Here is a 14785-nt window from a genome sequence, read left to right on the forward strand (position 1 = left end):
CACCATACTTTTCTTTCTCATTCTTTCTCTTTCTCACTTTTACTGCTCTCTCGCTTACAACCTGGTCACTAACTGTCTCTGAAGAGGGCTCACAGAGAGTCCTATGTGCTATGCTGGTATCTCTCTTGCATGCAGTCTCAGTTGATGCTTTGAACATAACAGATCCTCTTGCCAGAAGCTCAATACAGAAAAGCTACGATCTCACTAAATACCTGGAACACCAACTGCGCTCACTTGCTGGACCATATGTGAGTAGATCTCTTTTTTTTAACTATGTTTAACATAAAGTTACATTTATTGCTTTTATATGTAGGTTTTGTAACAATTGCCCCATATTGGAATAATATTGGAAAATGGTAAAATGGGTTTGGTTATTCAGACACTTTAAATAATGAGGTTTTCTCATAAATAAGAACTGCTTTAAATTGCCAAACAATTTGATACCCTTTGGCTTAAAGTAGAGCTACAAACATTTTTTTCTTTACTTTTAAATACAGGGGGCAGAAGGTTTAGTGCCACTGTTAGCTTTCTATTGCTGTCTGATTCCATGTGTGATATTATTCCTCACTTCCTGCTCCACTGAACTCCTGTCACAGGAAGTGAGGTGAAATCTTACCAATAGGGACACATACCTCAATAAGAATAATATAATCCTTTTGGGAAGAAACATTAAGCTATGGAAAGAAAATGTAACGGAGCAAAAAGTGATTGCTAAAGCTATAAAGCAAAAGCTCTCACCGTAGTAAAGTGAACGGAAGCAAAGTTTGTTTTAAAGTGAACCAGTTCTTTCCCCATGTAGAGCTAAGCAACAGGTTAACCCAACTGCTGTCCTCACCGGTAGAAAATAGCTTCCTGCTGCTTCTTCATCCTTCCGTTCTGCCCCCAGGAGTAAAGAGAAAAGTAATGTGTGTGAACTCCAAATTCTGACTTGGAGCTTACACAGGACTGAGGACTCTCTATCGATTCCCATGTGACAACACTGGGCCAATCGCCAAGCGCCAGTGCTGTCATGTGGGCAGAAAGGAGTGAATCCCCATTCTCCCCATACCCCAAAATACTGGATATTTCTCTCCATTCCCACTAGTTCAACAGAGCAGCAGGGTAGTAAAGGAAATCACAGCATATGTTGCGTTGTGCCCTTATTGACTACACTCAGTGACATCATTTAGGATGACTGCTTACTAATACAGTGCTTTTTCGCTTTCTTGCCTTTGACATTCTGTACATGATAACACAGGCAAAACATTAAATAGAATAGGGGAAAGTCCTTTGGCCCAGCTCCAGACAATTTTTAAAAAAACGTTTGAATAGAGTGGGGAAGGCTTACAACATTGTGCTCAGTTTTTTATTGCTGTCTGAATTCCTGTTGAAGAGATTTTTCCTGCACTTCCTGTGACAGATAGCAAAAAAAAAACACTTTTTTTAGTATGAAGGGATTACAGATAACAATTAAAACCTGACACATGTTCTAACCATTTCCCTCTCTATCCAAAAGTAGACACAAAATATGATTTGTCTAAAGTTTGGCTTTACCTTCATTCCATGTCTACCCCTTCCAAAACACATTGGGGGAATTTATTAAAACTGGAGCAAACATAATCTGGAGCAGTTGCCCATGCCAATCAATAAGCATCTCTCTTCAGTTTGCTCAGGTAAGATTTGAAATTGTGAGAGAGATGCTGATTGGCTACAGTATAAATCTGCCCCAGATTTTGTCTGCTCCAGTTTTGATAAATCCCCCCCCCATTGTGTGCAACCTTAACCTTCTAGTGACTTAATTGCAATGAATTAAATCCAATGGATTGCAGTGTGTTTTGTAATATCAATACTATGATGTAGCCCAGCTCTCTATTGCAAAATAACAGGTTCTCTTTAAGGGTTAGCACAACAATTTCTTAGACAGCAATTAAATGCAAAGTGGTGCTTATTGATTGTAAATGTTCAAGACCAAGCAGAATCAGTGATTTTGTTATAATAGTCACCATTTTTGTTTTGGGCAGTCTACCATGTTTTATTAATATTCCTCTAAAGACCATTCATGTGCTGTAATCCACATTGACTCATAATAATATTTTATGAGATTACAGAACAACCTTTGTGTATAAACTGCCTCTCTGTGCTGCATTGCTTTGCGTGATATAGGATGATTTTGCAGAGGCCACAGGAAAAAATTGTGGTAAACAATCCCCCACCTGCACCAAGTATAACTAAATCTGTGCTTCAGTATGGAAATACTATAAATATGTGTGTGCGTGTGTGTGTGTATGTATATATATATATATATATAAGAGAAAATAGCAATAAATTCAGTCAATGCCTAATTAGCAAAGGAGGTGCATGTAGGAAGGGTAATTCTCAGCGCGCAGGATAAAACTCACCGGTGCTCAGCCATGCTAGCCCCCCTTAATTAAATAAAATGCGCTGTGCATATAACATTATTAGGAATAACATTATAGCTGATAGTAGATGTATATCAAATAATTAAAATCTCATGTAGCGCCCCCCTTATTTGGTCAGCGAGGATATCCCAGTAACATTAACACTAACACTACCGTTGGCTCCTAAGGGGTGATCTACAGTAAAAGAACTAACGGGTCTCCCTGTGTTTCCTCTGTAAGAAACCTCTATAATGGATCCACAGCACACCAGCACACCTTGAGATGGTTTAACATTGTTTACTTTCAATGATAAGATAAGTGGCAGCATATACATACACACAGCATTATACATTATATCATCAAACACTTCAAACTGCATAGTAGATTCAGTTATAAATAGGGATGCACCAATAGCTTTTCTTTGGTATGGAGTACGAGTACCGATATATATATATATATTTTGGCGTACTTGCCGATACCGAATACCAATACCGGAAGTCTCATTAAGGAAGCAAGGCGACGTGTAAAGACTCGCCACTCGGCTTTCCGATTAGTAGGGAAGCCGTCTCCATGCTTCTCGTCACTAGATGAAGAGAAAGCAAGGTGACGAGGGAGCATAAAGCCGGCTTCATTACAGGCGCCCGGCTTCCTGATTGACCAGCTTCCCGACCAATCAGCAAACCTAGCAGCGAGTCATTACACACTGCCCGGCTTCCTGAGTGGCCGGGGAGCCGGCTCCATGCTTCCTCGTCAAGTGACAAGGGAGCATAGAGTTGGCTTCCCGGCCACTCAGGAAGCTGGGCAGCGCCGTGTAATGACTCACTGCCCGGCTTTCTAATACCGGAAGCTTGGGTATCGGGCTAGGCATCGGAGCATTTGGGCGAATACTCGGCATCAGCACCGATACTAGTATAGGTGCATCCCTAGTTATAAAGGTGACTATATATCAGCAATGGGTGTACTGACAACAGTCCCCTTACACAGGATAAAGGTTAGAACAGAACCCTGTCTCAGTCCCAATGTACCCGGGTACCTAACCAACTGGTCAATGGTTTCATCTTCGGCTAGCCAACGGGGGGGTCCAATGTATGTGATAACAAGCTCAGTGTTTGGTGTTCACAGTAAGCATAGGCCAAAGGCCTTTCATCCGTTCTGGAGGGAGATGCACATCAGAGGTGTCCCGTACTGTCAGCAGATATCTTCTAGAAGGGAGATTGTTCACTTGAGAAAGGAAACAGCAGGCCCTGCAGTCAGGAGAGGATCCGATCATCCGCCATGGCATCTGCTCATCACAGCCGAATCACCGTCTACAATCACTGCACAACGGTATGGAGTATCACCTGGTCGGCTCACATGATCACCTGGCTTGCTATCACGATCCGTTGGTCCCTAGGTCTACTAGTAATGTAGACAGGGACACATGATCCACTCTGAACAATCTCTTGCACACAGCAGCTCTAGACGTCCTGCACTCACAATCTCTGCACAGGTAAAAAATCCAGAAAATCCTCCTCCAGCCAGAGTACACTCTCCCTCCTCTCACAGCACTCTGGGACGTGTAGTCCATAACAGCCAGTCCAGCAGGCATCCTCCTAAACAAAGAACTCATGCCACATAAGTCTCTGTTAGAAGAAGCCCCGATCAGTTGCAACATTAGATCAGCCTTAAAGTAGCCTGCTCCACAAAGGTGCTACACTAATATAAGCTTGTTAATGTAATTTCTGAAGTCATTTGCAACCTTTGAAAGTTTGCAGCTTTTATTAAACTACTATCTGGTGAACCTGCCATGAAGGTCCATGTTCAGAAAGTTCCTGTTACAGAGTAGGGTTGCCACCTTTTCTTCAAACGAAACCCGAACACTCTATTGATACGCAAACATTTTTTAGGGAGAATGAGTCGTGGCTTATTCATATGAAAATAGCGCCGCCCATTCCTATGTAAATATCACAGCTGAGACTATTTTCAGTGTGGGGCCAGTAGCCCCTATCTTAATTTTAGTTGCCCCTTTCTACCTGACATCTTGTGTCCGGGTTTCTGCTGGCATGAAACCCGGACACAGCATTCAAAACCCGAACTGTTCGGGTGAATCCTGGACAGGTAGCAACCCTATTACAGAGTGACAACTTTCTCTTCCTGTTTTCCATTTGTACTCTTGTGATGTTACCCTGTCACTTAAGCTTCTGATAGAGACTACAAGTGATTGTTTCAACATGCATTACAGAGGCATGACCCACTGTTATCACCGTCACAAAACCATCCTGAAAAATTCCATGCAGCTATTGCCAGAGCACATGTAGACAAGGAGTGGTTGCAAAAATGCTGCTAGAGATCAGCATGACTGAGATGCCACAAAGGATTAAAAAATGGCAATTGTTTATGATGCACAATGCTTTAGTACATTAATGTAATCATTCAGGGGTTGCTTTAAGCCAACATTTATTTAATGTTGGAGGGAACATGGAAGAGTCAGACACTCTGTCAGGTTTTTAATGCCCTCTTTGTTCTTGTTGGTGAGATTTTCCCTTACAACATCTCAGGATCTTATAAAGGTGGAAAAGAGTTACATCTTTGAACAAGGTATTTTTTGTTACCATTGCTTTCCTGTCCAAGTAACAACTGCACCTCTCATTCCTTCTGCGAATGGGACAGGAATAAAAGGGACAAGGGGCAGAAAGAAATTCTCTTTCCTATCCCATCCCATCCCATCACTAAAAAAAGAACATTTGGCTGGGAGTTGGGATTTAAGAGCAGGCCTCACAAGAATCCTGTAAGTACCATTTCTAAGGAGCATGTTGTAACCTGTGCACATGAGCACACTCTATAAAGAGACCTTGACTTCCACTTTGATTCATAGCTTTGCCATGCCCCAAATGCAGTCATTCTGATTGATGTGTGAGATGAAGGGGAGCTTGTGGTAGAGTTCTGAGTCAATGTAAACATTACAGCCCATTACAGTGTGCTCAGGTTCAGGGGCTCTTTGAACAGACAACTTGATCCCTAGTAAGGCCCCTTTCACACAGTATTCCGATTAGGTCCACCTGTCACATGTGTAGATTTATATCCAATTTCCTCCAAGTCCATCTAGGAGTGGAACAGAGTTCCATTTTGGCAGACCTGAATGGGACGATTTAGAGGTAATCAGATATAAAGGGACACATGTTGGCTTACATCCGACTCCCCTTAGACTTAACATGGGTCCAGTTAGTTCAGTTGTTTCCCAATTGCAAGTTTGAGAAAAAAACTGAATGGACATTGTTGTCACAAGAAGCGACATCCTATCTATACTACTCCGATCAGATGGAGATCTGGGCATGGACTCCCTGCTGAACAGATTGGACGCCAGCCATAGAAGGGGGCCTTAAGGTGCTTTCCCACACTCTGGTGTCCTTAAAGACAATGTCATTTTGCTTGTTCAGGGCAAAGTGAAGGATTCTTGTTTTCTTGACAGGGCTACCCCTTTCCCTGTGTTTGTTCGCATCAAATGGGTTTTGCATTCCCATACAGGTTTTATGGGAATGCAAAACCTGCTTGAAGCAGGTTAAATGCAGGTAAGAAGAAGCTCAACTTCAGGTCAAATGCATCTGTAAATGAATTCTTAATGGTCTCAAACTGATGTCAAGCTGATGCAATCGACAAGCCCAAAGCCAATCAACACAGGCCCTTATACTTACCTTTCCCAGGCTCCCTTGTTGCTCCTTTTCATCTGCGGTGGTGTTGAGCTTAAACCCTTTGTTAGCTCCATCCCAGTGGTTACACAAGGTTAAAGTTCCCCCACTCTCCCACCCCTTCCCTTACATAACCATGTTAGGGTCATGCTATTGGCTGTTTAGACTCAGAGATCTCAAGCCATCTGCAAAAAAAAAAACATTAGGGACCACAGTGCTTTTGTATTCTTATCTAGAACAGCACTCACAATGGGACATATACTGTACAGCAATAAATCAACTGAAAACAAACCTAATTGGAGATTACCTCACACCTTCTGTAAGATATCAGCTAAGGCAACTGAATACATAGCCTATATACCTAGCAATGTGGATATAATATATGCTTATCCACCTGGTGGTTGTCATTCCTAGTGATCTGAGACAACCACACGCTTTCTATACCTAAATTGGATTCTAGATTTCATTATGTATTTTCTGGAGCTCCCCGGAATTAGGTAAGACCACCTGTCATGGGGGTGCAGGTGGGAACTCAACCACTTTACATGTGTGTCTAAACTGCAATCCTTGAGAGTTAAAGAGGAACTTCACCCATATTTTTAAAATAACAATAAACACACCGTTAATGTTTAGAAATGACAGTCTACAAACACATACTTGTAGATAACTGCCGGCTTTGTATTCTTTGCATACCTTATTTCTCTTTTCTTCCCCAGTCTTCTGACAGTGGCCATGTTAACTAATGGCAGGTTACTAGATCTCCCTTTACTTCCTGGAACTCTGGCACATGTGACTAGGACATGTGACCCATGCACATAATTTCAGGGGAGGAAAATTACTATCCCTGAGATCTCATAAGACTACAGATGAGATTTCCCAGCAACGCTCTGCTGATGTAACCTTCCCAAGATGCAAAGCTTTGGCACATTACATCATTTATGCCATAAGTGTACCAAGTAGATAAACTCTATTTGTAAGTAAATTAAAAGCAAGTTTGTTTAATGATTGTAATATGATTTTACATCAGCATGCAGAGCTGCGGGCAGCAGGGAGTAGAGGGGCAGAAGGGGTGTGGAACTGATATCTCCCGATGCCTGGGCGGGTAGTTGTTTTCTACATTTAGCCCTGCTTTGGGCAAGCAGAGCTAAATGTACAGCGGGGAAGCCACAGCTTGTTTTGTACAGATGACATTGTATGCAGCCTGCAGGTCTCCCATTCTCCATGGGGGGGGACGGCTTTTAGGTAGGGGGGCGCATTGAGGAACTTGGCCTTGGGGCAGCAGAGAGAGTAAATCCGGCCCTGCATCCGCTCATAGCTAAAATATGAAATACTTGGCCATTCTTATAGAGGTCTATTAATAAAGAAAACCCCCAAAAAGTACCAGGCACTGCTTGAAGAGGCTGGTGTAAAGTACCTATTGGCTTGCTCTCTACAGCATGATCCAATCAGGAAGTTCATGGCTATGAAAATAAGATGTATAGGTAAGGTTGCCACCTTTTCTTCAAGTGAAACCCGAACACTCTAGCGCCGCACGCGGAATAGGTCAGGGATACAAAAGTTTTTTTCTATTACGTATGGTATAGGTGCGGTGACCATATTTCCTATAAAGTTCACTTTATGGGAGGAACTTTAAAGGCAGCCTGTGCTTTGCCCATGCAAGCTAAAACAACAGATTCACTCTAATCCCCTTTCATTTGGCCATCAAGTGGATTTTGTTGTTGTTACAGACTGAAAACCTTTTGCTGATTTGCTGCAGTCAATGTATGTCCGAGAAATCTCTGCCCTGCTCCTTCAATTTTTAGATCAAAGAATGTCAGACAGGAGGCTGCTGAAAGGGCCACCCACAGACCGAATTTTGGCTGGTTCATTGAGAAAAAATTTGCTCCGTGTGTGACCAGCTTTAGTTTACACAGGTCTGTAGACTCTATTTACAGTATGTAACTGTGCTGGTGTGTGGTCATTGGCCTACCGCTGTCACAAGGGGGGGAATCCCATGCTCGTCATAGAAGCACCAGGTATTTTCTAGAGGTGCACTGAAATGAAAATAACAAAACCGAAACAAACCTGAATTTTTTTTTAGAAAAAGGCCGAAACCGAAAATGTTTTTTATTTTAACTTTTTTCATATTTTTTATAAATATTTTATTTTTATTTATTTTTTATAAACTTTTAAATTTTTTAATATTTCTTTTTATGAATTTATTGCTTTTCTAAATAAATATTCTTATTTGTTACTTTACTTTTAGGGGCTTTGGGGAAATATTAGGGGTCTAAACAGACCGCTGATATTTCCCTTTTAAAATAGAAAAAGAGATTGAGTCCTCAATCTCTTTTTCTGCAGACTCTGTTATCAATGAACAGGAATCCTCTATACTGAGTGTTCCTGTTCATTGATAACATGAAGACAGAGTGTGTTTACTATAACCACAATCATGAATGAACAGGAAGTGATATAGATCACTTCCCATTCATTCATAATTGAGGATATAGTAACCATACCATATCCTCAATTATCTACAAACACTCAGCGATCACTGATCAGTGACTGCTTGTACCCACTCTCCTTTCTGACACGCTGTCACAGAAGGCTGATCGAGCGGAGCGGGAGGAGAGCTCAGCCTCCTGTGACAACGCTGGCTTTCTCCGCCACACTGCTCTCTTCTGATCTGTGACAGGAGGCTGAGCAGTGTGGAAAGGAGAGAGGCCGTACCTACAGCGGTCTCCTCCCGCAGAACTCGGCCTCAGTTTATCTCCTCCACCGCTGGGACACAGAGCAGCGCCCAGCGGGAAGGAGAGAAAGAATGGATGCACTTTCATCATTATGACAAAAGTGCAATTTCCGGCCGATATATCAGTGCATCCCAAGTATTTTCTTTGCTTCCAGTAGCTGATTTGGCAGGTAAGTGAAGAAAAGGTGAGTGAGTATGTGCTGCTGGAATGGAAGGGATAAAGTTGCTATGCTCTATTTTGGGGAAACCAACAAGTTGGTTTTGGCAGCAGAACTTCCCTGCCCTCACCTGATCTGCTGACAAGCCACCCAAGATTCCTGTCTGAGTTTTGACATGTGGAGAAACTTTAATTTTAGAGATGAAATGTTACTGGAAGTGATATCAAACTTAAAAGGTTTATGAGCTATAAGGTCCCGTTCACACCGGGGCGGGGCGGCCGCGCGGATTTGGCCACACGGATCTGCAGACATGAACAATCCCATACATTGCTATGGAGACCGTTCATGCGAACCGGCTCCCGCCCGAATTGCTCCTCGAGCTTTTTTTCCACGCTGATCAGCGTAGTTTCCATATAGCTTTCAATTGAACTGCGCTTACCAGCGCAGTTTTGAGAGTTTTGAATTGCGTTTCATTTCTGAAACGCAATTCAAAACGCCCAAAACCACCTTTTTAAAAATCGCGCGCCCGCCATGTTGTGAACATGGCCTCAAAGATGTTTATTAAAGGAGAACTATGAGGTGAGTGCTTTTCACTCACCTCATAGTTCTAGCCGACCTGTGACAATGAGACTGTCATAGGTCGGCTCAGTAGATCGGGAGGTGAGCGAACACATACCGGGTTCTCTCGCCTCTCGATCCTGTCACGGCTCTCTGCCGTGACAGGGGGAGGGGCTGGATTCCCCACTCCCCGCTCCAATCTGCCAGCGCTACAGCTGGCTCTGCCTCTAGATAGGCAGAGCCAGCTGTCACTCACGCAGCTGGGCGGATCCCATCATCTAAGTCGTGATCCGCTCCGGCTGCGGCGTCTCAGTATACCGCAAGCTTTAGCTCGCGGTATACTGAGCTTAGGGTAACGGGAGGACGCTAGTTTGTGTCCTCCCGTTACCCTAAGGAGAACTATGGGGAAAAACATGACCCCATAGTTCTCCTTTAAATGACATACAATTGCTGCTCCTTGATATTTAAAAATGTTAGTTTCCTGCAGAATCACCTGGTCCCCCGAGCACAGGCCCCGATATCCTGTTTTAGGATGGCTCCCTTCCTTCCTTACAGCTAGTAGATGGTCAGTTCCTGGACACTGTTCTGGGCCTTGTGTGCTTGTACTGAAATGGAAGTTGAGGGAAGTGGAATTGAGAGAGTTGGAGCTGTTTGGAAACATGATGATTGTCAAGTTCATGGACAAGACTTTGAAGACATACTTTGCTGGATGATGTATATTTGTTTGATTTGGATTCATTATTCCCTTTAAAGTCTTGTATACACTCATGTTATGATTTTTACTGATTTGTTTTGATTATGCTTTAAAATACCCTTTTCTGTAAATGGTATGCACTTCCTGCAATGCTTTATGTTGGCATAGAAAGGTAACAGACACGCTCCCCATAACAAGTGTCCTTACACACTGGTAAAGAGGGGGCAGTGAGGGGACCTGTCTGACCAGGTTTGTTTGATTATGGGGTACCCTGGCCAGGTTAGTTGGTTCCTGGTGCCTGTTGTATTACATGTATCATAGTTAGGGTCCCCACACACCTTACGATTATCGTACGAGAATCGCGGGAAATCCCGCGATCGTACGATGATCGTAAGGTGTGTGGAAGCCGTGCGACCTCTACTACTGTAAGGTCGCATGACTTTAAACTTACGGACATGTTCGAAAACCCGCCGAGCATCGTACGATGTTCGGCGGGTTTGTGGCATGTCCGTACAATTACAGCCGCAGATTTTTTTTACATTTATCAAACAGATATAACAAAACAATTTTAATAGTATATTGATTAAACCAAAAAGGGAGGAAATAGGATACGTTCAATTGTTAGGGTTTACATCATGGGTGCCCATTAGGTCGATCACAATCTACCAGTCGATCGCAAAGCGAACACTGGTAGATTGCGATTGACTCACTGACCTGTGTCCTGTCCTCCCGCGGTGCTCATGCGACTGAATGTGTCAGACGCCGCAGATGGGAAGGGGCGGGACACCTCTCCCCGCGTGCAACGTCAGCCACATTCGGCCACACGAGCACCGCAGGAGGACAGGACGCCGGTGCACGAGGAGACCTGGGAAGCTGCTGCAGTAGAGGTAAGAAAAGACAGATAGGGGAGGGGAGAGACAGCAGAGAGAGAGAGAGAAGAGACAGCAGAGAGAAGAGACAGCAGAGAGCAGAAAAAAGTTGAAAGGGAAAAAAAAGTAGAAAGAAAATGTTTACATATGTAAATAAATCATCAATTTAAAAGAAAATTGATTATTGAAAAAAGTTGAAAAAAAAGAAAGAAAAAATTGGGCGGAGCTAGCAGTGACAGCTAGCTCCGCCCAACTGTTTCCTATTGGCTGGGACCTGCTAGAGTCTTCTAGCAGGTCCCTGCCAATGAATAACAACTGGGCGGAGCCAGCCGTGATGTGACAGCTGGTTCCACCAAGTTGCCATTGTTTAATGACAGTTCAGCGTCCCAGGCAACCTGGGGGCGCTGATCTGTCATTACGTCTGGCTCCGCCCAGCTGTCAGTTGCGAGGCTTTCGGCCAGCTCGCTTCGGGTTTCACTTCGGCTCAGTCGAGCCGAAGCATATGCCTTCGGCTCGGCCAGCTTTGGGAGCAGTATGGGCTACAGTGAATAGCCCAACAGCAGCCCTTCGGTTCTACTGAACCGAAGGGCTCCGGCGGGCCAAAGCTACGGCTGATCCTTCCGCTATCTTTGTGAATAACCCCCTTAAACTTTTAAACATCAAGGACTAGCATTTATTGTAAGTGATTTGTTCAGCTTCAGACTTTTTTACTATAATATCACTTTAAGTAATCCCAATAGAATGCGTACACTAGGGGTGACGGGGACAACCCCACGAGACAACCTCTTTATTTCCTATCGCCCACGCATTGATGTTAAACAAATAAAATTTGCCCCTTCTAAATTTAAATTTTCACAGACAACAACACAACTGCCAGCGACTGCAAATCATGTGGTTTGATCCGACCCTCCTAATTTTTAACACAGTTTTAAATGTGTTTTTGATGAAGTGAAAAAGTTATGTCCAAGCATGTTCTTCAAAAGGTATTTTTTTTTTTTTGCCAAAGATTGAGTTATGCTAATGATCTTGAGTTAAAATGTTTGGCCTTCTTATAGTAAGATTAGGAACAAAGTTCTTTCTATGACTACCATCTAGCTTATGTGTGGCCCACAACATGCCCACACTATGTGGTGTAATAGAGGGGCTTTTGTTGGTTTACATTGAATTTGTCCTGATCGGTTTTTAGCCTTGCCTGTCAGATGTCTCGGTTAATCAGATCTGGCTATAAAATGGTTTTGGTTGTTGTTGCAGGCCAAAACCTTTTGACCGGGACCTTCTTTGCTTGTCAGCTGTCACCTTGGGTCTCAACTGTACTAATTGATAACAGCTGCACAATTTACCATAAAGCAAGGTTGCTTGCTGTCACACAACTTCTGTTTACAGCTGCTGTCATAGACACGCTTTGCTTGCTGTTAAAGGTTCACATTCTTTGTCGACATCCTCTCCCATCTCTTCTAGCTATAATAAAATGCTGGTGTCAACAAGAGACTGGTACAGATCCAAAAGGTCTGATATTCTACTAAAAAGTTTAGGAACCTACAAAATTAATAAAATAAAATTGTCCAAAGCCATTAGTATAGGAAGACTCCAGGCAATCAGCTAAATACAAATTTGAAATACATTACATATTCACTGTTGAAGTGTATATAAGTCAAAACTTTTTGTTAAGCTTTGGATAGAGTAGGGGAGGTTTAAAACTCACATCAAATAGTTTTTGCTGCTTGTGTCCGACTGGGGAGATTTCACTTCGCTTCCTATCTTTGAGACGCAACAGACAATGAGAGTAAATCTGTTTAAAGTGAACAGAATTTCTATTTCAGAGAGTTGCCATAGCAACACGTGTCCTAAACAGAAGGTTTTTATTTCTCACTACTTGCTTTGGTGACAACTCTGAAAGTTTAGATTTTCCATCACTTTCTCTCTTAGTACTAGTGGTCACCAGGACGATCAAAGAAGGTGAATCTCCTTAGGAGGAACAGCAATAAGAGCATGACAGCAGGTCTAACCCTTCCCCACTATATTCTAAACTGGAAAAAAAATTGTGGCTTTATATACAATTTAAATATTGAAGGATCTGCAATTTTTTTCAGGTGATCGTGTGTTAACACACAAGTTCCACACTGCCCAACCAGGCAGGTGACACACATATAGCCTCCTCATTGGACAGTAATCCAACATCATCATCTTTCGTCCAGTAGCAAAGTGATCTTCTTCACTAGCAAGTGTGTGGGAATCCCAAATGGGACAGAAGAACAATGGAACATATCCTTATATATTACATAGCAATAAAAAAAATAAAAAAAATAAAAATGGGGGGGAGGGGGAGATGGGGGTGGTGATTCTAGGATCCCTTTTATGAAGGCTTTAATGGTTGATGGAGGAGGAAAACATAAAACTTGTTATGGTTGAAAGAGTCTGTGAAGAGTAGTTACCACATAATTCCAGATACATGTAACTCTCCCCTCCACTGCAGCCTATCTAACCCTAGTCCCCATCTGCCCCTCAGACATACCTTGCCTCCTATGCCAGCACACTGGAGACAATGATACTCAACTTAGATTTTATCATGCCCCCAGTGAGGGGATGGAGAGAAGTGGATAGTGACAATACCTAAGATATCATATCGATAAGACTTCGATACCCTCTATCCTCTGCCCCACCCACTGGTTTCGCTGTTTAGTATCCAATAAACACACCCCAAAATGTGTTACTATTACCCCCTGTTTCTTTGATACTCTACAAGGCAGTGGTTCTCAACCTCTCTAGGGCTGCGACCCCTTGGTAACATTTGCCATGTTGTGGTGACCCCCAATGGTAAAATTTAGGAACGCACCAATACTAGTATCTGTGTGGGCTCATGTGAGCTCAATGGGGCTCTCTCGCAGTCAATGGGGCTCTCTGGTGGCCAGTGTGGGCTCCCTGGTGGCCAGTGTGGGCTCTTTGGTGGTCAAGCCGGCATTCAACTCCCCTCACTCCCGCCCGCTCCCCTCTCTTTTAGCATTCTCGGCTGCCAGTGCTGCAGCACCATCTAGCGGCGCGGCTGGAGAACTGACACTGCTGCTCTAGGAGGTGGCTGAGGAGCCTCTCACCTAGCGCAGCACAAAGCATGTGGTGACCCCATCAACAGTGGGTTGTGACCCACTTTTGGGTCGCGACCCACAGGTTGAGAACCACTGCTCTAACGGGTGATGGTTATACATTGTCATCCCAAGACATGCTCTGATACTTGTTAAACTATAAAAAACAAGAAATAGGTTATCATTGGTTTTCCACACATTACATTTGTTATGTTGTTGTATACTTTTGTATCCTCATGTATGTATACAAGCACTTCACTTAATAAAGTTTATTGTAGGGGAAAAAAAGAAATCCTGACACAAAGTATATAATTTGGTGGCTGCATCTGGTTGTTGAAACCAATGTATTGTGTTTCCGAGGCTCGAGGATTCCTCCTTCATCAGTGCTAAAATACCCATATAATATAACATTTAGATTTTGTACGAAGCATCTGAAACATGTATTAAAAAAGAATAAACCACTTTGTAACATAAATGGTAGGTGTAATACTCAGTATGACAAATAGATTTGAATGCATGCTACATAAATAGTGAGCGTTAGGTTCAGAAGACTCAATTCACAAAGCTAACTCAAAAGGAGAAGGATACTTTTTTTTTTTTTTTAAGTTATTGTTTTGTTGAGTCCAATAAGAATTAAAAATTGCAGTCCTAAGCCATG

The 14785-nt window shown here is 42.9% G+C and overlaps 1 protein-coding gene across 1 annotated transcript in view; it reads left to right on the plus strand.

Annotated features, from left to right (window-relative positions):
• The window catches only part of CLCF1 (cardiotrophin-like cytokine factor 1), a 55948-nt gene that overhangs the window by 19009 nt on the left and 22154 nt on the right, over positions 1 to 14785 (plus strand). Inside the window, exon 2 of the mRNA XM_018568977.1 lies at positions 85 to 248. Coding sequence (XP_018424479.1) covers positions 85 to 248 — 164 coding nt within the window. The remainder of the gene's footprint in view (positions 1 to 84; positions 249 to 14785) is intronic.

The sequence above is a fragment of the Nanorana parkeri genome, unplaced genomic scaffold (genome assembly GCF_000935625.1).
Source record: "Nanorana parkeri isolate BGI_ZX_2015 unplaced genomic scaffold, ASM93562v1 scaffold1269, whole genome shotgun sequence".
Lineage (NCBI taxonomy): Eukaryota > Metazoa > Chordata > Amphibia > Anura > Dicroglossidae > Nanorana > Nanorana parkeri.